This window comes from Prionailurus viverrinus, unplaced genomic scaffold, assembly GCF_022837055.1.
Source record: "Prionailurus viverrinus isolate Anna unplaced genomic scaffold, UM_Priviv_1.0 scaffold_35, whole genome shotgun sequence".
NCBI lineage: Eukaryota > Metazoa > Chordata > Mammalia > Carnivora > Felidae > Prionailurus > Prionailurus viverrinus.
Window position 1 is genome coordinate 5,984,386 of NW_025927605.1, and position 23,789 is coordinate 6,008,174.

Consider the following 23,789-nt stretch of genomic DNA (forward strand, 5'->3'; position numbering starts at 1 on the left):
CGCCCGCGACCCCGCACCCTCCCGCGCAGCCGGCCGCGCCCTCGCCGCTCCGCCCCCTGCCCCGGCGCGCGCGCGCACAGCGGCGGGGGCGCGCCCGGCCGGCGGGGCCGCGCACGCAGCTGCCGCCGCCGCCGCCGCCTCCTTCCCTCCCTGCAGGCCCTCCTCCCCTGCCCTCCCCTCCGCCCCCTTCCCCGTAGGCAGCCCGCCCGCCCGCCCGCACTGCCTCCCTCCCGGCCGCGAGCGCTCCGGCTGGGTCTCTCCCCCGCCCCCCCCTACCCCAGGCTCCCCGGTCGCTCTCCTCAGGCGGTCGCCCGCGCTCGGTGGATGTGGCTGGCAGCCGCCGCCCCCTCCCTCGCTCGCCGCCTGCTCTTCCTCGGCCCTCCGCCTCCTCCCCTCCTCCTTCTCCTCCTCAGCCGCTCCTCTCGCCGCCGCCTCCACAGCCTGGGCCGCGCCGCGATGCCGGAGAAGAGGCCCTTCGAGCGGCTGCCTGCCGATGTCTCCCCCATCAACTACAGCCTTTGCCTCAAGCCCGACTTGCTGGACTTCACCTTCGAGGGCAAGCTGGAGGCCGCCGCCCAGGTACGGCGACCCTCGGGCGCCGGGGGCGAGCTGCGGGGCAAGCAGTTAGGCCGCGGGCTGGGCTGGGGGCCCGGCCGGGAGGGCGGGCAGGCCGGCGGGCCTGGGCGCTGCGGGCCTGGGGCTGGCGAGGCCGGCTCGGGGAGCGGCGCGCCCCTCTGGGGCGGCCGCGGGGCGCCCCGGCCGATGTGCTCTGCCCTGCTGGGCTGGGGCCCCGGGCCGCGCTGCGGGGAGCGCCGAGGGAGCTGGCGGGCCCTGCCCGAGCGCCCGCACCCCCCCCCTCCCCACCCCTGCCCCGGGCGAGCACACCTGTGCTGGGCTTCCCCCCGACCCCAGGCCCTTCCGGGCTCGGTAGTGTTCTGGGCGAGGCTGGAGGCTGTTGGGGGAGGCCAGAGGGGTCATGGGAGTCCACGCTCCGTCTCACCCTCCTGACTCAGTTCTTTTCTCTGGTTCTCCCTACGCCCCACGGAGGACACATTGGAAGGGGCGGTCATCTGAGACTCCGACCGCCGCGCGTTAGCGTGGACGGGAGATTCTAGAAGGGGGGGAGAGGGTGAGAAGGAGAATGCTAATCCCGGGCAGCCTTGCTGAGTTCTCCCCGCCTGCTCCGGCCCAGGGGCTGGGTTTCCAAGATGATCCGCCCCCTCCCCCTTCCCCTCAAGTGACAGTGCAGCAGTGACTTTGTTCTCTCCTAACCTCTAGAGAAGCTGAAGGAGGACCCCATCTCCGCTTTTCCTCCCGTTTTCCTAGCTTTGCAGGCTGTGAAGCAGGTGGATTTATTGTTACCGCGATGGTTGCTTAGCAGTAACAGTCCTCTGAAAGAAGCTGTTAGTTTTAGCATACCACTGTTGAAAATATTCCATTACTCTTCATTGCAGTTTTTGGTGAATCATGCCCCCCGCCCCCACCCCCCCCATTATCTTAAGTATTGTTTGATCTTGGAGACTTTTAGTACCGATGCCCTCCAAAGGTCCCGAACAATAGACATTTGTGATATACCATGTTTTATGATGTGTTATGTGAAGTCTGCGGTGAGAAATGGGAACCGTTTAGCAGTTATCTTTAAAAAGAATGATGGCAAATATATTGTTTCAGTTCTTTCTCTACTGCAGTCAGAGAGGGAAAACCAGTAGGCCTCAAGCTTGAAGAACAGGGTGTATATCGCAGCGAAATGAAAGGAATGTATGGTGCTGGAATGAATTGAAAGTTTGAAGTTGTCTTTGAAAGCCGAGTACTCAGATTGAAAATACGTCTACAAGTGTAGAATTAAAAAGTATAGTGTCACGTATGAAGCGCTTGTGGGAAAGCACGAGGGCTCTAGGGTCTGGCTGTTTCAAAAGGCAAAGCTTAACCCGTTTGAAAGTCAGGTGATTTAAAAAAATTTCCACTAAGAATATGAATCAGAATGAGTGTATCTTCAGTCTAAATTAGGATTTGAGAGGGTTATTTGGGAGACTGTTTGTTTAAGCCAAGTGACTAGAGTGTTTGATATATATTGGCAGGGGGCAGATGGGAGGGATTGTAAACAGTAGTGTCTTGTGACTTGGCAAACCTGGGGGAAGAAGGACCTATGATGAATGAGTTCGCATTATGTGAAAAGACTGAGTTAGATTTAAAAAATAATTTGTTTCCTTACCTCGTTAGTTGGCAACGTGGGTTCCGAGTTTTGAGAGGTATGCATGTTTAAGGGAATTTTTCAGAAAAAGACTATCTAAATAAAGATTTTTCAGTGATTGTTAGGAAGTGAAGTGACAGTTCTGTTTAAGTGTTGGGACAGAACAAGATGCAGTGACATGCTTCTCCTTACCGCCTTTCTACTTGCTTTTCCAAAGTGGTGAAAACTATGTGGAAGACTGCTTTGGGCCATTGAGGGAGCACATGGTAACGTACTAGATATTAATGGGGAATTGTTAATTTGATACAAGGAAGTAAATGGATCTTTGTTCGTAACAGGAGCTTTTCAAAGCAATTCTTTCCAGAAATTCTTTGCAGGTTAGGTGGTAACATGAATGAAAGATGGTATGATAGTGACTTGTAACAGGTTTGATTAAAGAATGATTGGACTTTTTAATTGCACACATTGCCACCTTTGGAAGAGGAAAGGAGTTAATGTTGGTAAAAAGTTAGCATTAGTAGTAAAAAGCACATAGTCATGTTTTTGAGATACATGGTTTAGAGCAACAATTGTGGCGTTAGATGGTATCTTATTGTGGAGATCTAAAAATGTGGACGAGATTATTATATCTCTAGAAATCTAGATTTATAACTGGTATTGGGTCAGTTTCCTAACAGTTGGGATCATATTACACAAAGTATGCAAGTTGCTTGGTTGCTTTAGTTGCAAAATTTTATGATAAGCTCAGAGTATTTGTACAGGTTACATATTAGAAGTTTAGTGGATTTTTAACCTGGTCTGGGGTGTGGGCTCCTGGGGAAGGTGAAGAAATTAGTCAACGTGCACCAATTTTAAAAGCAGTTGTCTTTTACATAAGTGAGTGTGGTCTAGGTCAGCAGGTTTTTTTTGCAAATGTGTTATCAAGGGCCTAGAGAAATGGGACATTTCTACTACCACTGCCCCCATCCCCCTTTACATTAGGATACTTGAGAGCTTTTGTAGCTATTTCAAATTCTAATTTCTCTTGCTTTGTGGATAATTAATAAAAAATAGATAAGATGTTTATGTGAGTGGCTGCACTTTCTTGTTACTAGTGTATTGTGGTTTATACAGTAATTGGGCTTTCTCTTATGGAAATAGTTAACCTGTGCCAAAGAAATTAACTTCATCCTTCAAGGCCAGAAGTCAGGATATAGTAGACAATCCTTGGTCTTTGCCAACAAAATACTCATGTTGGTGATGACTAAATTGGCACTTAGCGGAGAGTTACAGATATAGTAGTTTGTTTGGCAGGCTAAAACCTGGCACCTAAATGGATGTTATTGTCAACCCTGTGTTATGGAATTTTATGCCCAAATTTCGCATATTTTCTTTAAAATTTTTAATGTTTATTTATTTTTGAGAGAGAGAGAGAGAGAGAGAGAGAGAGAGAGAGAGAGGCAGAATGTGAGCAGGGGAGAGGCAAAGGGAGAGGGAGACACAGAATCCCAAGCAGGCTCCAGGCTCTGAGCTGTCAGCACAGAGCCCTATGCAGGGCTTGAACTCACCAATCAAGAGATCATGACCTGAGCCCGAGTTGGATGCTTAACTGACTGAGCCACCCAGGCGCTCCTGCATATTTTCTATGCAGTTATTTTGGTTGTGTTTTATTACTTAAAAAAGTGATAAAATTAATAATTTGTGCAGCATTGTGTGGAATCACTAAATGATCTTAAGAAATTAAATTGGAAAGATTGGTAATAAGGAACTGAAGTTGTTCAGATTTTCTTTTATTTCTTGAATTATATGTATGAAGAAACACCTAAATATAAGCAGCTTTTATATGTTAAGCTTTATCTACTATCATCTGGCAATGAATTTTGCAGTGAATTTTCCGGATAAATGAAGTTTACCCTTTGAGGCACTTTACACTTAAAAAAAATATTTACTGATTTGGATGGAAATATGCCAAAAATGTATTTTTTTAAAACTCTAGTTCCTTATAATCTAGGTTTGTTGCTTTCCTCTTTTTTTAAATACTGGACATTGTTCTGAACATCTGTCACTGATACTTGTAACCACAGATTTACCCAATTATTACTATAATTTGCTACTTTCATATCTATAAAGTCTTTTTGTTTGTTTTTCTTACTGTTAGGTTATTACTTCTTGCTGCTTCTGGTGCCTGGTTGTTGCCGATTGTGCAATTTCTTCCCTCTTCTATTTTATTGAACTTGATCTGAAGAGGTCTAACTAACCAGATAAACAGGCTTTTGTGAGTTTAAAAAGAAATTTCTAAGTGAGAGTTTGATGGACTCTTCTGAGTGAAGGGTATGAGCTTTATTGTATGGACTTTGTATCATCTATTCTGGCTTCTATACAGGCTCTTTTTTTTTTTTTTAAACTTCCTGGTTCTGGATAATTGGTGTTGTCCAGTACAACCTGGCCACATGTGATCTTGAGCAGTAAATTATCTATGCAACTTCTCCGAACTTTGCTACATAAATGAGCCTATTCTTATTGGAAGGTAAATCCTACTCTAATCTGTATGTGAGTCAGTGGCAAAGGACTGAGTCTTCCTAGGTAGCTGTTTTGTTGCTAACTGGGATTCGTTCTCCAGATCTTGGAGATTCAGTTTTGAACATCATTTAAGTTTGTAGTTCTCAGTTTATTTGGCCACTTGTAATCACTTTAAAATTTTACTTTAAATTAGGAAACATTTTATAAATACAGAAGAGTAACTCACCACTCAGATTGAGCAGATATTAATGCTCCCCCCCCCCCCCCCCCCAGCATTTGCTTCAGACTGTGCACAATGTTTTTTAGGAAATAAAAGGTCACAGATACCACTGAAGTCCATTTCCATCTCTTCCCATCCCTACTCTCAGGGGTAACTTCTCTTTTTAGGTAGGTGAGTATTATTCCTATGTGCATATGTAAGTAGCCACCAACTGTTAAACTTTTATTGCATATGTAAGTAGCCACCAACAACACACAGCAGTGTTCTGTACATTAAAAATTTTTACATTAGTGGTAATGGAAAACATTACTACATTTGACTTTCTGCAACTTGTTCTTTTCTTGTCAATGTCTCTCATTAAAAAACTTGGCTCAATTTGTGTTTGCTAATTATTTGCTCCTTATTGTCTTTAGAAATTATAGCCCTGTTCTGCAGAAGCAATGATTATTACAGAATTTTAACTATGAAACTGCTTGTGAGGCAAAGTGGCTCAGGCTTCAGACTGATTGGTATTTGAAGTTATTACACTGGAGATTTCCTTTTACTAAAATCTGAGGACTTTGGCAATCAGAAAAAAACCCTCTTGAGTCTTACAGTACCTGGAAGATGTATTTCTGGGTGATTGTAATAAAGACTTATTCAGGAAAAAAAATTATCTCATGTTGCTGCCTTCTTAGCTCATAGGAAACTTCCACTGTAAAAGTGTTACCAGTGGTAACACTGAAAAGCTGTCTTTTCAGTAGAGCTATTAGCGTTTGGTCCAGTTGAAATACAGTCTATATCAAACTTCAAGAAGACATAACCCTAGGTTTGAAACAAGGAAAGGATATATTATTGTTCCATTCTTTAGTAGAATCAAATGGAGAAGTTGAAAATGAGTTTGTTATCCACACAATATATATGCCAACTTCAGCCTTTTGCTTCTATTTTAAGCTTGTAAATTGTGAAGGTCTTAATGCTGAAATTCCTTTGAATTATTACCCATATTTTTAATAGTGGAACACACAGGTAACATTCACTAACATGGTGATGTTAATATGTGAGAAATCACATACTGAATCATCAGGTCAGTGCTACTGTTGGGAAAGCATCAAAAAGAGTAGTGTTATATTGTGGTAGTCAAGCACTTAAGTCCACGGAGATATTTTAAACCTTCGGCAGTATATGTATGCTGATACCCATGGTGCTATATAATAGCACATAGTTTTTAAGTTTTATATCATTCTCCTAGGCACTTTATAAACTGTTAGGTGAATGCTGTTAGATGATATTCAGAGTTAACATTTTTATGATTAGAGTGCATTTAATCTTGGTCTCTGTGTCTTTTTTTTTGTTTTTTTTTTAAGTAAACTCTGTGCCCAATGTGGGGCTTGAACTCACAACCCTGTGATCAAGAGTTCCATGTTCTACCAACTGAGCCAGCTGTGTGCTCCTCTGTGTGTGTGTCTTAATAATAACATCTATTAAGTAATTACTGTGTATCAGGCACTAAGGGCTAAAACAAGCACTTTCCATCCTGTTTAAAATGCATGGTCTGATATGAAGCAGAATATACTGTCTGGTTTTTAAAATTTGAGTAGCTTTCTATTATTAAAATAAGTGTTTTTGTTCCTTTGGTTCTTCCCTGCCACCCTGCAAAAAAAATTAGTAGTTATTCAACAAGCAGCTTATAAACAGGTGGGTTTTCCTTCAACACAGGAGAAATTAGAATGTACTGGTAACTGGATGTTGTACACTGTGCCTTTCCAAAGTACGCAAGCAGTTTCCCTCAGAATGTTACAGTAGTAGTGAGATAAATGTCATTTGGCATATGTAGTTTTGTACAGGTATCTTGACATTGGCAGATTAACTGCTTGGCTACCATTAAATTCACCAAAGCTGTTGATGGATGAAAATACGGTTGCCTAGATAAAGATTAAGATGCGTAACTAAACTACTGTTGTCATTCTGTTGGCATAAACTTCAAACTCTGGAAGACTTTTATTCATTCAACTTTTTGGAGACACCTCCCTGCCCCTCACCGCAGCCTCATTAAGTGCTTCATTTCTCTGTTTCTGAATTTTTTTAAAGTCACTTTATAAATAGGCAAAGATTTGTTTGTTTGTTTTTTTGTTTTTGTTCAGATGTGTTATTAAATGGCCAGTTGGGACACAAAAGTTTTACTGCTGTTTAGGAATGTTCCTGGTGTGGGATTCCAGGGTGGCTCAGGCGGTTAAGAGTCCAAGTCTTGGTTTCGGCTCAGGTCATGATCTCACTGTTCCTGGGATCAAGCCCTGCATCCATCTCCAAGTGGAAAGCAAGGAGCCTGTTTGGGATTCTCTATCTTCCTCTCTCTCTGCTCTTCCCCCCCACCTTGAGAGAAACAGAGAACATGCTCGTTCTCTCTGTCAAAATGAATAAGTAGGGGCACTTGGGTGGCTCACTTGGTTAAACGGTCTGACTTTGGCTCTGGTCATGATCTCATGGCTTGTGAGTTTGAGCCCCACATAGGGCTCCGTTTTGACAGCTCAGAGCCTGGAGTCTGCTTCGGATTCTCTCTCTCTCTACCCATCCTCCCCCCTCTCTCTCAAAAATAAATGAGTATTAAAAAAGGGAACGATATGATCTTGGTGAAGTAAATGGTATGAAGGAATATTACCACTCGCAAAATTTATTATGTATGTGTGTATTTATTTTAAGATTTATTTTTAATTAGTCTCTACACCCAATGTGGGGCTGGAACTCACGACCCCAGGATCAAGAGTCGCATACTCTGCTGACTGAGCCAGCCAGCTGCCTCTACTACTTGAAAAAATTTTTTAAAGTTCATTAAATGATATTTTTGTTTAGAAACGGACTTATGAAAAGGATTTTTTAAAAACTAAGCTCTATACCCATCGTGGGGCTTGAACTCAGGACCCCAAGAATAAGAGTCTCATATTTTACCAACCGAGCAAGTCAAGCCCCTGGAAAGGATTGTTTTTTTTTTTTTTTTTTAATTTTTTTTTTCAACGTTTATTTATTTTTGGGACAGAGAGAGACAGAGTATGAACCGGGGAGGGGCAGAGAGAGAGGGAGACACAGAATCGGAAACAGGCTCCAGGCTCTGAGCCATCAGCCCAGAGCCTGACGCGGGGCTCGAACTCACAGACCGCGAGATCGTGACCTGGTTGAAGTCGGACGCTTAACCGACTGCGCCACCCAGGCGCCCCCGGAAAGGATTGTTTTTAATGAGCCAAAATAGTTTAATGTTATATATTAGAGATTTTGACAGTGTGTTACAGGCTTAATAACATACTCTCTAATTTAGGTTAGATAATTTTAGCTTGAGATTAATCATGTTTAGTTATTAATAAAATGATTATGGTATAGCTTTTCCCTACAGATATTACACTACTCTCTTGTCCTTACCTGTGGTCTGTTGGTGATCTCAAGGCGCTATTGACCTACACGTGGATTTTGTTTGGACTATGCAGTGTTTTTGCAAATTTTGCATTCATTGCCATTAGTTAAAATTTGAGAGATTGCACATGAAATCTGAAATTTGTGGCTTTTTTTTTTTTTTAAGTAATCTCTGTCTCTAATGTGGGGTTTGAACTCAGATCCTGAGATCTAGAGTTTTCATGCTCTACTGGCTGAGCCCGCCAGGCACCCCTGTGGCTTTTCTTTTTTTTTTTTTTAATTGGAAGATCTGTCACTACTAAGTCTGCTTTTCAGTATAGCAATAATTGGTTGGCTCCAAGAATTGGTTACTTCCACCTTACTTTTACACAGAGCCTTCACTTGGCCTACTGTACTCACCTGCTTGGCTGGCCTCTGTAGACATTTGTTGATGATTTAGGGCATCTGTATATTTATTGCTTTAAATTTAGACTTTTCAAATGTCTGAAAATGAATTTGAGTTTCTGTTTAATGCAACAAGTATGTAAAACCATGGTTACAACCAAATTGAAAAATGGGCAAAGGTTATGAATGGACAATTTGCAGAGGAAAAACAATGGCAAAAAAAAAAAAAAAAAGGAAGAAAGAAACTTTTAGGAAAGATGCTTATTAGTGTTACTAGTAATAAGGGAAATTCTAATTAATGCAACAGTGAAATACCATTTAAGACTCATCAGATTGTCAAAAATTTTTAAGTTTTCAGAGGATAATGAAAGTGAAATTTCTTTATTCTTTGCTCATTGGAGTATTAACTGAAAATACTCTAGAGGATAATTGGGTAATTCTTGGTAAAGAAAAAGGTGGATAAGAAAACATGGACCAAGATGTGTATTGTAGCACTATTTTAAATAACAACAAAAAAAATGGAACTAAACTAACTTCCTTCAGGACAGAAATGGATAACTGTGGTTTACTTACAGAATGGAATACCACTAGGCAGAAGTTAAAACTAGTGAGTTAGATCTACATCTGCCTGCATTTACCCATCTCAGAAACAATGTTAAATGAAAAAAGCGGGTTGCAAAGGTTATATACACTTTGATACTATTTGTATAAAGTTAAAAACATTGCTTGCTGGTATTTATATATGTAGCAGAAGTACTATACATACATGAGAAAGAGCTACATTAGCCTTTGGAGAGTGGCTGCAGGGAATGAGGAAGAGAGGATGGGGCTTTCGTTATGTCTGTATTTTATTTTGGGGATCTGAAGCACATAAGACAAAATCTTAAAAAGTTTATTTGGTCTTGATGGTGAGTCATTAGTGTCTGTTACATCCAAAATGTTTCTTTGGTAAGCAAAAAATTTAAGAGTTTTATGAAGTTTTGACATGGTTTATGATATCACTTTTCTTCCTCTATCCTTATAGAAGGTCTTATGATGGGCTTGATGTATAGGTTATAATACATAATTAATTGCAACCTATGAGAAATGTTTCCTGATTTTTTTTAATTTGAAAAATTGTAATTGTTTTAAATAAAGGTTCAAGTAGAAAAAAATTGCTTTTATTTCGCTCATTGGTCAGATGTTTAAATTCTGTGAAATACTTGTGTTTATTATTGCTTTTAATATAATTTGGAAAGTGTAAATTGCCTTGGGTTACTTAAAACAACTCATTTATTTTTACCATGGTGATGTATACTCAGTCTAGGTTTTAGTGATGTCTGGGTTTTAAAAAAATTGCCTGTGACATACATTAGGCTAAGGTGAAGATGTACATGTTACTAATCTAGGCTATTTCTGACACTGCTGGTTTTTCTTTTCCCTTTAGGTGAGGCAGGCAACCAATCAGATTGTGATGAATTGTGCTGATATTGACATTATTACAGCTTCATATGCACCAGAGGGAGATGAAGGTAAGAGCTGTTTTCCATTTGATTTGCTGTCTCTCTGTGTGTATGATGTGTGTATGGTGATATATACATTTTCAGATTAAGATATCAGTGTTTGTTACTTTAGAAATAGGAAACATTTTTAGATGTTCATGGGAAATATTTTAATAATCTATATTATGAGATTAAGGAAATGCCACAATTTTAATTCTACTTCAAACATTAACTTATTTTTTGACTCTAGGCAGTTTACATTTTTATAAATGTAAAATATATATAATATAGTAACATGCATATAAAGCCAAAGAGTTAGTTTAAAAATAAGTACTTTGAACATGAAAGATTGGTTCATCCAGGCGGCTTAGTTCATATGTGGTTTTCTTAAAAGTTTTTTTTTTTTCCTTCTTGAGCAATAGATTACAACAGGGATAATAAATCTTACTCGTAATGGAGAGAAAAATATTGGCCTTATGAAATTGAATGTGGAGGTTAGACGCTAGATGACCAAGTTAGTTACAGGGTAAGAATATGTTAAAAAGAAACATTATATAGAACACATGGGAATTCAGTTAGCATCTTTAAAATGAGAACTATTTTAGACCTTGTAATTACAGTAAGGATTAAATTGAGTAGTCAGTTTTGGCCTGAAATCCTATTCCCACATAAGCTACATTTTTAAAAAGTTGTCAAGTTTGGCAAAAACTCACAAGTATATTGATACTGGAACTGAAGTGCTTTTTACTTTTTTTTTTTTTTTAAGTTTATTTATTTATTTTGAGAGAGAGAGTGGGAGGGAGAGAGAGAATCCCAAGCAGGCTCCAGTCCGTCAGCACAGAGTCCAACACAGTGCTTGAACTCACAAACTGCGAGAGCATGACCTGAGCTGAAACCAAGAGTTGGATGCTTAACCGACTAAGCCACTCAGAAGCCCCATAAAATCTTTTCATTTGATATCCGGGCGCTGGCTGGCTGGCTCAGTTGGGGGAGCATGTGACTCTTGGTCTCAGGGTTGTGAGTTCAAGCCCCATGTTGTGTGTAGAGCTTACTTTAAAAAGAAAAGAAAAAATCTTTTCATTTGATATCAAATAAGTTAGGAATTTGACCCTTTAATTTCCATTTAGTATTGCTCTTTCCCCTCTCCTTTACTCTGAAAAGAAGCATACAAGTAACATTTTATGACCAGGCAGTATTTATTTCGTGAGTTTTTCTTAGATTGTTTTGTCCATAGAAAGACAAAAAAAAAAAGTATCAGTTGAGCGGATTATTGCCAAGAAGTACTGATGTTTGATTGTATGTGAGATCAAACTGCAGTGATTTTAAGTTAGAGGAACAGATCCTTCCAATGGACTTTGAGTGAGTGCCAACATTAAAGCAATTGTTTGGTAAATGAAAGAGGGATGATTTAATTTCTTTACCTGTGAAGAAAAATATAAGCACCTTAGCCACGCATATCAATGCAAACATGCTTTGTTACAGGTAGAGAACATTTAAATTTAATACAGAGTTTTTAAATGGTGCCCAGTAAAATACATGTTCACCCTCCAGCTGGCATGGTTTCAGCTCAGGTTTGTTTTTATCTTCCTCTACTAAAACGCCAGGAAAGAATTCAGAGAACTTAAATGCTTTGAATATGCATAACTGAATGGTGCCAAGCTCATACCAGCCTGAATATCAAGGAAGCAGTGTTTGTGTTCTCACTAAGAGGGTCAGAAGAGAAATGAAAGCTTATAGGAAGTAAGGGGATTTGGAGAGAGATTCAGATAAAATATTAATTTTTTTTAGGTACTTAAAATGTTTTCTTCAAAACTAGCTAAGGTATATTTTTCAACTCATTTCTCCTACAGCAATGGGAAAAACCTAGGGTCATGTGCAAGCACCTCTAATTTAAGGGATAAGAAGAGGGGAAATTATATTAATGTGGTATTTTAAGGTTTCAGTCAGAAACAGATAGATTTGGCCTTCTAGATACATACCCAGCTTAATTTTGCCCTTGGACAGAATAGCATTTCTTGATTTTTACCTTATGGGCGAGTACAACACATTGCTTCTTTAGAAATTAGTAGTTGGAAATTTGACTGCCAGCTCCTTCTAGGACTGTATGAGTTGGCAGGGGAATATTTGAGTCAATAGGACTCATTTTTTAAACCCAACTAATCTCATCTAGTCCGGTACTTGTTAATACTTACAGATTGCCTTCTGCAAAACTGATTTACATATCTGTACCCACTAAATCTTGGTGCTTTAAGGTAAAATCAGAAAATCGTTTGAAAGCACAAAATTGTTGCTTCTCTGTGTAAGTTTTTAATTGATGAGAAAAGGCCATCTTATGATATGTGCAGTAACCCAGAAAGACCTATTGGCATGTGTCTCCTTAAACTAAGGCACTGCCTTTTAAACAGAAATAATTTATTTTAAAACCTAATTGAGATCTTTGTAGTATTTAAAAAATGAGAAGTCAGTAAGAAAAACGGCTGAAAACTGTTTTTTTACTGTTCTGCACTTCAAGGGTTGGTGAAATCACTAGCACTTAAGCCCCAGTACAAGGAGTGCACCTCCCTACACAGGGCAGGGATTAGTATTGTCATCAGCCTCTGCAAGAGAAATACGAAACTTTTGAGTGCCTGAACTCAGGTCCTGACAGGTAAAGAGTTTTTTAATTTATCGTTAATAGATGGCTTGGGCATAAGCACATGGAGAATGATCACTTGAAAGTTTTGTACCAACTTTTCCCTTAGTGTATACTCTGTCAGGTATGTTTGTGGCATTAGCTGTATAAGGAAACAATTTTCCATTGGCGACATAATATTTCATAGAAGGTTCTAATACATACTTTCAGGCCCACTAGTATCACTTTGGTTTATTTGTAAGGCATGTAAATTTTAACACATTTATTCTTGAAGTAGAATTCTATTTTTCAGTGTGTGCATAAGAGTTTCAGTGTGTGCATGGGTTTAATGAAAGGAAACAGCTTAGTCAGAAATACTGCCAGATATTAATAATTCAGAACAAAACTATTAACTTGAAAAAAAGGAATGGTTCCTAACACTTGATCATAAGCTTCAATAGGCCTTTATAAGCCTATTAGTAATATATATTCTGTCATACAGTTAAGTGTGGTTGAGGAATAACATTAATAAACTACCATTTCTTTGCAATAGAGTTGTTTTTGTCATCATTCGGAAAATACATGCATGACCAATTAAGTGCTAGCCCTCAAATCTGGAAAATTGAAAGAGAAGGGAAAATACCCATTTTTAATACAAATATATTGAAATATGATACAGAATTTCATAAGGAAACTTTATTTTTATTTTTTTAATTTTTTAATGTTTGTTTATTTTTGAGAGAGGGAGAGGGAGCATGAGCAGGGGAGGGGCAGAGAGGGGAGACACAGGCTCTGAGCTCTGTCAGCACAGAGCCTGACGCGGGGCTCAAACCCATGACACATGAGATCATGACCTGAGCTGAAGTCAGACGCTCAACTGACTGAGCCACCCAGGCAACCCCCATAAGAAAATTTTAAATAAAGAATCAAAGTATGAGTTTAATTATAAATAACAGTGTAGAGTAGGAGCCTAAAACCAAAGTTACTGTTGGGATTAAGCAAATAATAAAAGATGAATGAATTGGACTGGATATAGGAAAACAAGTGTGTTGGAACAGAGGCCAAACCAAAGAGTGCACGTCTCACGTAAATATTCAAATTTTAAAGAACTTTTCTGGCCAGCAACATTTTTGTGAGCTATATTGATTTCTTTTGAATTTGCAGCCTCCCAGGGAACTGTGGTGTGTTATGCATATTCTTTATCATTTGGACATGAAAATAAGACGTGAGCATAGCGGTCTCATTAAAAAGAGCAAAAACCCCGGGGCCCCTGGGTGGCTCAGTCAGTTAAGCATCCGACTTCACCCCAGGTCATGATCTTGAGGTTCACGAGGTGCAGCCCTGCGTCAGGCTCTGTGCTGACAGCTCGGAGCCTGGAGCCTGCTTCGGATTCTGTGTCTCCCTCTCTCTCTGCCCCTCCTCTGCTCATGCTTTGTCTCTTTCTCTCTCAAAAATAAACATTTAAAAAAAAAAAAAAAAAGAAGAGCAAAAACCCCGTGCGAAATTTTTCTAGTTTTTAATTGAAACTGATGTATACTGTGCTGTATTACTATTAAATATATTCATCAAACTGTGTTAGTTTGCTGTATGTGTTCCAGTGGTATATACTTTTTAAAGATTCAGAATCTAGCATAATACCTCTTCTTAGGTAGCTAGCTTTTTGGGGGCACTAAAATGGCCTTATTTCTGAGCTGTTATTTTTATTTTGTCTCTGGTTTAATTACCGGTCCTGAGTATACTGAGTTTTGGGGATTTTGAACGTAAAAGTCTATCATGTGCTATTATTCTTCTGAAGAATGGGTATGTAAATGCAGAAGCTAACCACCACTCCAGGCTGTATTGAAGAACCGGATATTTTCCCAGGTCTTTGGTAACTTTCAGGACCTCCTGTTTTCTGAATTAAATGGTGATTTTATTTATTTACTCATTCATTTTATAAAATTTTTTTTTAACGTTTATGTATTTTTGAGAGAGAGACAGAGTGCGAGTCGGGGAGAGCAGAGAGAGAGAGAGAGGGAGAGGGAGACACAGAATCTGAAGCAGGCTCCAGCCTCTGAGCTGTCAGCACAGAGCCCAACGCGGGACTCGAACTCACGAACTGTGACATCATGACCTGAACCAAAGTCGAATGCTTAACTGACTAAGCCACCCAGGCGCCCCTTCATTCATTCATTTCAAAGTTTCTTTTGAGAGCATGTGCGCACACCCAGGTGGGGAGGGGCAGAGAGAAGAGACAGAATCCCAAGCGAGCTCTGCACCATCAGCACAGTGCCCTATGTGGGGCTTGAACTCATAAACGGTGAGATCTTTACCTGAGCCAAGATCAAGAGCTGGACCCTTAACTGACTGTGCCACCCAGGCGCCTCTGATTTTATTTTTTGTGCTAGTAAACTTCATTTTTTTAGAGCGGTTTCAAGTAAAAAGCTCAGATTTCCCATGTATTCCTTGTCCCACCCACCCCCTTTCCCCTCATAATCAACATCCTGAACCAGAATGGTACATTTGTTACAGTAGATGAACCTACATTAGCACCTCATTAATACTCAGAGTCCATAGTTTACATGGTGTTATACATTCTATGGGTTTTAACAAATGTAGTCACCATTACTGTACCACCACAACTAAAAATCCTCTGTGCTCTGCCAATCTTCCTTCCTAACCCCTGGCAACCACTAATCTTTTTATTGTCTCCATAGTCTTTTCTAGAATGTCATATAGTTGGAGTCATAGTGCAGTATGTTGCCTTTTCAGATTGGCTTCTTTCACTTAGTATTAATGCACTTAAGTTTCTCCATGTCTTTTCATCATTGCTTGAGAGTTCATTTCTTTTTAGCTCTGAATAATATTCCATTGTCTGTATATACCAGTTTATTTGTCCATTTACCTATTGAAGGACTTCTGGGTTACTCTGAAGTTTTGGCAGTTAGGAGTAAAGTTGCTGTAAATTTCCACGTGCAGGTTTTTGTGAGGATGTACGTTTTCAGCTCCTTTTGATAGATACCAAGGAGCATGGTTGCTGGATCCTATGATAAGAGTGCATTTAGGGGGTCCCTGGCTGGCTCAGTTGGTAGAGCATCTAATTCTTGTTTGCCAAGTTGTGAGTTTGAGCCCCACAGTGGATGTAGAGATTATTTAAAAAACAAAACTGTTTTGTAAGAAACTGCCAGACTGTCTTCCAAAGTAACTGTATCATTTTGCATTCCCACCATCAATGGGTGAGAGTTCCTGTTGCTCTGCATGCTCCCAAGCATTTGTTGTTATCAGTGTTTTGGATTTTGGCTATTTTAGTAGGTGTAGAGTGGTATGTCATTACTGTTTTAATTTGCAGGTGCCTAATCACATGATGTTGAAACTCTTTCATGTGCTTTCTTGTCATCTGTGTATCATCTTCTGTGAGATGTCAGTTCAGCTCATTTACACAATATTAACTGGATTGTTCTTTTTCTTATTGTTGAGTTTTAAGAATCCTTTGTGTTTTGGATAATAGTCCTTATCAGCTGTGTCCTTTGCAGATATTTTCTCCCAATCTGTGGCTTGTCTTTTCATTCTCTTGATATTGTCTTTCTCAGAGCAGAATTTTTAGATTTTAATTAAGTCCAGGTTATCATTTCTTTTTCATGGATTATATCCTGGGTGTTTTATCTAAAAAGTCATCACTGGGGCACCTAGTTGGCTCAGTCGGTTAAGTGTCTGACTTTGGCTCAGGTCATGATCTCACAGCTCGTGAATTGGAGTGCCATATCTGGCTCTCTGCTCACTGCTCAGAGTCTGGAACTTTCTTCAGATTCTGTGTCTTCCTCTCTCTCTGCTCCTCCCTCACTCACGCTGTCTCTCCTTCAAAAATAAATGTTTTAAAACAAATTTTTTAAAAATAAAAAGCCATCACAATACTCAAGATCATTTAGGTTTTCTCCAATGTTATCTTCCAGGGGGTTCGTAGCTTTGCATTTTCATTTAGGTCTATAATCCATTTTGAGTTAGGTTTTGTAAAAGATGTAAGGTCTATGTGTAGATTGTTTGCATGTGGATGTCCAGTTAACAGCACCATATATCAGAAAGATAGCTCCCTTGTATTGCTTTTTCTCCTATGTCAAAAATCAATATGACTGTATTTATGACTGTATTAAATACTTATGTATTTAAATTATGTATTTATCTACTTCTAGGCTCTCTATGCTCTTCCATTGATATACTTGCCTTTTGTTTTTCCAAAACCACACTATCTTGATTACTGTAGACTTTATGGTAAGATTTGAAGTAGGGTAGTGTCAGTCCTCTGACTTTGTTCTTCAGTATTGTGTTGGCTATTCTAGGTTGTTTGCCTCTCCATATAAACTTTAGAATCAGTTTTTCAGTATCCACAAAACAACTTGCTGGGATTTTGATTGGGATTGGGATTGAATCTATAGATCAAGTTGGGAGGAAATGACATCTTGACGGTATGGAGCCTTCTTACTCATGAACATGGAATATCTCTCCATTTATTTAGTTCTTTGGTATCTTTTGTTAGAGTTTTGTGTTTTTTTCATATGGATCTTCTATATGTTTTGTTAGATTTATACCTCATTGTTTCATGTTTGAATATGATAATGTAAATGATAATGTGGTTTTAATTTTAAATACCACTTATTCATTACTGGCATATAGAAAAGTGATTGACTTATATGTATTAATCTTATATCATGCAACCTTATTATAATTGCTTATTAGTTCCAGTTTTTTGCTAATCCTTTTGAATTTTCTACATGACCATGTCATCCATGAACAAGGACAGTTTTATTTCTACCATCCCAGTATGTATACCTTTTGTTTCCTTTTCTTGTCTTACTGTGTTAGGATTTTCAGTACAACGTTGAAAAGCAGTGATGAGAAGGGATATCTTTGCTTTCTTTGTTCCTCATCTTAGCTGGAAAGCTTGGAATTTCAAGTTGAAGAAATTCATCCATTTCTACTTTGCTGAGAGTTTTTATCATGAATAGGCATTGGATTTTGTCAAATGCTTTTTGTACATGTGATGATTGTGTGATTTTTCTTCTTTAGGCTGTTATGATGAAGTACATTAGTTGATTTTTGAGTGTTGAAACAGCCTTGCATTCTAGGATAAATTCCACTTGGTCATGGCCCATAACTCTTTTTATATATTTTTTTCTTTTTCTTTTTTTTAAACATGTATTTATTTTTGAGTGAGGGGGATTTATGGGGGAGGGACAGAGAGAAAGGGAGACAGAATCTGAAGCAGGCTCCAGGCTCTGGCTATCAGCACAGAACCCAACATGGGGCTCAAACTCACAAACTGTGAGATCATGACCTGAGCTGAAGTTGAATGCTTAACTGACTGAGCCACCCAGACAGCCCTCTTTTTATATTTTTATATGTTGCTGCATTTGATTTGCTAATATTTTGTTGAGGATTTTTGTGTTTACATTCATAAGAGATATTGGTTGATAGTTTTCTTGTATGTCTTTTGTTTTGATGTTATGGTAGTGCTGACTTCATAAAATGAGTTAGGAAGTTAGGAACTCATAAAATGAGTTCTGCTTCTATCTTCTGGAAGAGAGTGTAGAGAATGTATATAATTTCTTACTTAAATGTTTGGTAGAATTCACAAGTGAACCTATCTGGGCCTGTGCTTTCTGTTTTGGAGGATTATTATTGATTGAATTCTTTAATAGATATATAGCTATTCAGATTATCTGTTTCTTCTTGTGTGAGTTTTAGTAGATTGTGTGTTTCAAGGAATTGGTCCATTTCATTGAGGTTTTTAAATTTGTGGGCAGAGACTTCTTTATAATATTTCTGTATTATCTTTTTAATGTCCATGGGGTCTGTACTGATGTTCCCTCTTTCACTTGTGATTTTAGTAATTTGTGTCTTCTCTCTTTTTCCCTTAACCTGGCTAGAGGATTATTGATTTTTTTTTTCAAAGAATCAGTTTTGTGGGGTTTTTTTGTTGATTTTTCTCTACTGACTTTCTATTTTATTTTCTTTTATTATGTTTTTAAAGTCTATTTGAGAATGAGAGAGAGCACACACGTGCAAGCAGGGAAGGGGCAGAGAGAGAGGGGGAGAGAGAATCCCAAGCGGGCTCTGTGCTGTCAGCATGGAGCCTGATGTAGGGCTCAATCCCACAAACCATGAGATTATGACCTGAGCCAAAATCAAGAATTGGGCACTTAACTGACTGAGTGACCCAGGTGCCCCCTGTTTTTCTAGTTTAAATTTCATTGATTTCTGCTCAAATTTTTATTACTTATTTTTGTCTGCTTATTTTGGATTTAATTTGGATTTAAAAAACTTTTTCTAGTTTCCTAACGTGAGAGCTTAGATGATTTTATTTATTTATTTATAAGTAAACTCTACACCCAACGTGGGGCTTGAATCAGAACCCCAAGATCAAGAGTTGTATCTTCTGACTGATCTAGCCAGGTACCCCTAGATAATTGAAATTAGATCTTCTTTTCTAATATATGTTTTCAGTACTATAAATTTCCCTCTAAGCACTTCTTTCACTGAATCCCACAAACTTTGATAAGTTGTATTTGCATTTTCATTTAGTTAAAAATATTTAAAGGTTTCTCTTGAGATTTCTTCTTTGACCTGTGTGTTATTTTATATATATATAATATATATAACTTATATAACTTATATATAATATTAATGTATTAATATATAATTAATTAATATAATTAATATTAATATATAATATTTATATATAATATAAATATATTATATATATATAAAATTTAATTTCCAAGTATTTGGGAATTTTTCCAGCTATTTTTCTGTTACTGATTTCTAGTTTAATTCCTCTGTGGTCAAAAAGCAGAGGTTTTAGATTTCTATTCTCTTATTTATTTATTTTTAATTTTAAAAAAATGTTTCTTTTTGAGAGAGAAACAGAGCCATGAGTGGGGGAGGAGCAGAGAGAGAGGGAGACACAGAATCCAAAGCAGACTCCAGGCTCTGAGCTGTCAGCACAGAGCCTGATGTGGGGCTCAAACCTATGAACCGTGAGATCATGCCCTGAACCAAAGTCGGATACTTAACTGACGGAGTCACCCAGGCGCCCTGATGTGTATTCTTTTAGATTAGTTAAAAGTGTGTTTTATGACACAAAATATGGTCTGTCTTGATGCATGTTCCAAATGAGCTTGAGTAAAATGTGTAACACATTCTGTTTAATGAAATAGTCTATAGATGTCAATTATATCCAGTTGATTGATGGTGCTGTTGAGTTCAACTGTATCCTTACAGATTTTCTGCTGCTGAGTCTATTTATTTCTGATAGAAGGATGTTAAGGTCTCTAGCTTTAATACTAGATTCATGTATTTCTCCTTGCCATTCTGTCAGGTTTTGCCTCATGTATTTTGATGCTTTATTGTTAGACACATACACAATAGGGATTGTTATGTCTTCTTGGAGTATTGGCCCCTCTCTCATTATGTAATGTTCCTCTCTTTTTGCTTTGAAATCAGCTCTGTCTGAAATTAATGCAGCTACTTGCACTTGTTTTCATTAGTGTTAGTGTATCTGCTTCCATCCCTTTACTTTCTTAAAAATTTTTAAAAATTATTTTCTTTTAATGTTTATTTTTGAGTGAGAGAGACAGAGCGTGAATGGGGGAGGGGCAGAGAGAAAGAGGGAGACACAGAATCTGAAGCACACTCCAGGCTTTGAGCTGTCAGCACAGAGCCCAACGTGGGGCTTGAACGCACAAGCTGTGAGATCATGACCTAAGCTGAAGTCAGACGCTCAACTGACTGAGCCACCCAGGCACCCCTCCATCCCTTTACTTCTAATCTGTAAATTTTTTTAAGTGGTTTCCCTAGATTTTGCAGTATACATTTATAACTAATTCAGTCACTTTCATATAACACCATCATGCTTCCCAAGTAGTACAGGCACCATGTAATAACAAAATATTCCCAATTCCTTCCTGCCATGCCTTGTATCATTGCTATCATTCATTTCCCTTATGCATAAGCACGTGCGCGCGCGCGCGCGCGCACACACACACACACACACACACACACACACACACACAAAAGCCAACCTAATCAAATACATTGTTATTATTAATATTTTGAACAAATTATTGTTTAGATCACTTAAAAATAACAAAAATATTTTTATTTTACCTTCATTTATTCATTCTATAATGCTCTTCCTTTGTATAGATCCAAGTTTCTGACCTATATAATTTTCCTTTTCTCTAAAGAACTTTTTTTTTTTTTTTTTAATTTTTTTTTTTTTTCAACGTTTATTTATTTTTGGGACAGAGAGAGACAGAGCATGAACGGGGGAGGGGCAGAGAGAGAGGGAGACACAGAATCGGAAACAGGCTCCAGGCTCTGAGCCATCAACCCGGCGCCTGACGCGGGGCTCGAACTCCTGGACCGCGAGATCATGACCTGGCTGAAGTTGGACGCTTAACTGACTGCGCCACCCAGGTGCCCCTATCAATCATAGTTTAAAACAAAAATCCTGGTCACATAATTCCAACATTCCTGTCATAACTGACTCTGGTTTTGATGTTTATTTAGTCTCTTCAAATTGCATTTTATGCCTTTTAGTATGCCTTCCAATAGTTTTTGAGACCCAGACATGATGTACTGAGTAAAAAGAACCACAGGAAATAGGTCTTTAATAATGAGATGGGGGGCACCTGTGTGGCTCAGTCAGTTGGGTGTTCAGCTCTTGGTTTTGGCTCAGGTCATGACCTCACAGTTGAGTTCAAGCCCTGTGTCAAGCTCTGCGCTGGCAGCGTGGAGCCTGGTTGGGATTCTGTCTCTTCCTTCTCCTCTGCCTCTTCCTGGCTCATGCATGCTCATACATTCTGTACATTGCCTTTCACTCTGTTGATTGTGTTCTGATGTACAACAGTTTTTAATTTTGATGAGGTTCAGCTTTTTGTTTTGTTGCTTGTGCTTTTGGCATAATATCCAAGGAGTCGTTGCCAAATCCAATGTCATGAAACTTGCATTTTTTAAATTAATTTTATTATTATTTTTTAATTTACATCCAAATTAGTTAGCATATAGTTCAACAATGATTTCAGGAGTAGATTCCTTAATGCCCCTTACCCATTTAGCCCATCCTCCCTCCCACAACCCCTCCAGTAACACTCTGTGTGTTTTCCATATTTATGAGTCTCTTCTGTTTTGTCCCCCTCCCTGTTTTTATATTATTTTTGTTTCCCTTCCCTTATATTCATCTGTTTTGTTTCTTAAAGTCCTCATATGAGTGAAGTCATATGATTTTTGTCTTTCTCTGACTAATTTCGCTTAGCATAATACCTTCCAGTTCCATCCACGTAGTTGCAAATGGCAAGATTTCGTTCTTTTTGATTGCTGAGTAATACTCCACTGTGTGTGTATAAATGTATATACATATGTGTATATATATATATATATATACATATATATGTACACACCACATCTTTATCCATTCATCCATCGATGGACATTTGGGCTCTTTCCATACTTTGGCTATTGTTGATAGTGCTGTTATAAACATGGGGGTGCATGTGTCCCTTCGAAACAGCACATCTGTATCCCTTGGATAAATACCTAGTAGTGCAATTGCTGAATTGTAGGGTAGTTGTATTTTTAGTTTTTTGAGGAACCTCCATACTGTTTTCCAGAGTGGCTGCACCAGCTTGCATTCCCAGAAACTTTTGCATTTTTTTTTAACGTTTATTTATTATTGAAAGACAGAGAGAGAGCGTGAGCAGGTGAGGGGCAGAGAGGGAGGGAGACATAGAATCTGAAGCAGGCTCCAGGCTCTCGGCTGTCAGCACAGAGCCCGACGCAGGGCTCGAACTCACAAACCTCAAGATCATGACCTGAGCCGAAGTTGGATGCTTAACCGACTGAGCCACCCAGGCACCCCTGAAACTTTGCATTTTTAAAAAACACTTATTCATTTTTTGGGAGAGCACAAACAGAGGAGGGGCAGAGAAAGGGGGATAGAGGATCTGAAGTGGGCTCTGCACTGACAAGCTGACAGCAGTGAGCCTGATATTGGGCTTGAACTCATGAACTGTGAGATTGTGACCTGAGCCAAAGTCGGACACTCAACCAACTGAGCCATCCAGGTGCACCTGCATTTTCTTTTAAGAGTTTTGTAGTGTGAGTTCTCACATTCAGGTCTTTGATTCATTTGAGCTCATTTTTTAAAAAAGTTTTATTTTTATTTTATTTTTGAGAGAGAGAGAAAGAGCGCAAATGGGGGATGGGCAGAGAGAGAGGGAGAGAGAGAATCCCAAACAGGCTCCACACTCAGCTTGGAGCCTGACTTTGGCTCAATCCCACTAATCATGAGATTATAACCTCAGCTGAAATCAAGAGTCAGACTCTTAACTGATGGAGCCATCTAGGCACCCTGAGCTCATTTTTTTAAGTTTTGTATTTTAATCCAGTACAGTTAACATACAGTGTTATAGGGGTGTCTGGCTGGTTCAGTCTAAAGAGCATGTGACTCTTGATCTTGGGTTGTGAGTTTGAGCCCCATGTTAGGTGTAGAGATTCCCAAAAAAGGCAGGGGGAACCCTTACAGTGTTGTGTTAGTTTTAGGTGTACAGTATGGTGATTCAACAAGTCCAACTTTAGAGGCATCTGGGTGACTTGGTCAGTTAAGTGTCAACTCTTAATTTCAGCTCAGGTCACCATCTCACAGACTGTGGGATGGAACCCCACATCGGGCTTCGAGCTGTCAGAGTGGAATCTGTTTGGGATTTTCTCTCTCCCTCTCTCTCTGCCCCTCCCCTGCTTGTTCTCTCTTTCTCTCTCTCTCTCATGCTCTGTCTCTCATGCTCTGTCTCTCTCTCTCTCAAAATAAATAAGAAATAAACATTTTTTTAAAAGCCCAACTTTATTCTTTTGTGTGTAGATATCTAGTTTTCCCAGCACTATTCTTTTTCTTCTTCTTTTTTTAATTTACATCTAAGTTAGTTAGCATATAACACAATAATGATTTCAGGAGTAGATTCCAGTGATTCATCCTCTATGTATAATACCCAG

At 39.2% G+C, this 23,789-nt stretch overlaps 1 protein-coding gene and 1 pseudogene across 1 annotated transcript in view; both read left to right on the plus strand.

The window, feature by feature from the left end:
* Window positions 1-213: 213 nt before the first annotated feature.
* Window positions 214-23,789, plus strand: part of NPEPPS (aminopeptidase puromycin sensitive) — a 94,861-nt gene continuing 71,285 nt past the window's right edge. Inside the window, exons 1-2 of the mRNA XM_047845909.1 lie at window positions 214-579; window positions 10,102-10,186. Of these exons, the coding sequence (XP_047701865.1) occupies window positions 325-579; window positions 10,102-10,186 (340 nt within the window). The 5' untranslated portion in view covers window positions 214-324. The remainder of the gene's footprint in view (window positions 580-10,101; window positions 10,187-23,789) is intronic.
* The window catches only part of LOC125158496 (ubiquitin-conjugating enzyme E2 variant 1-like), a 39,187-nt pseudogene continuing 26,060 nt past the window's right edge, over window positions 10,663-23,789 (plus strand).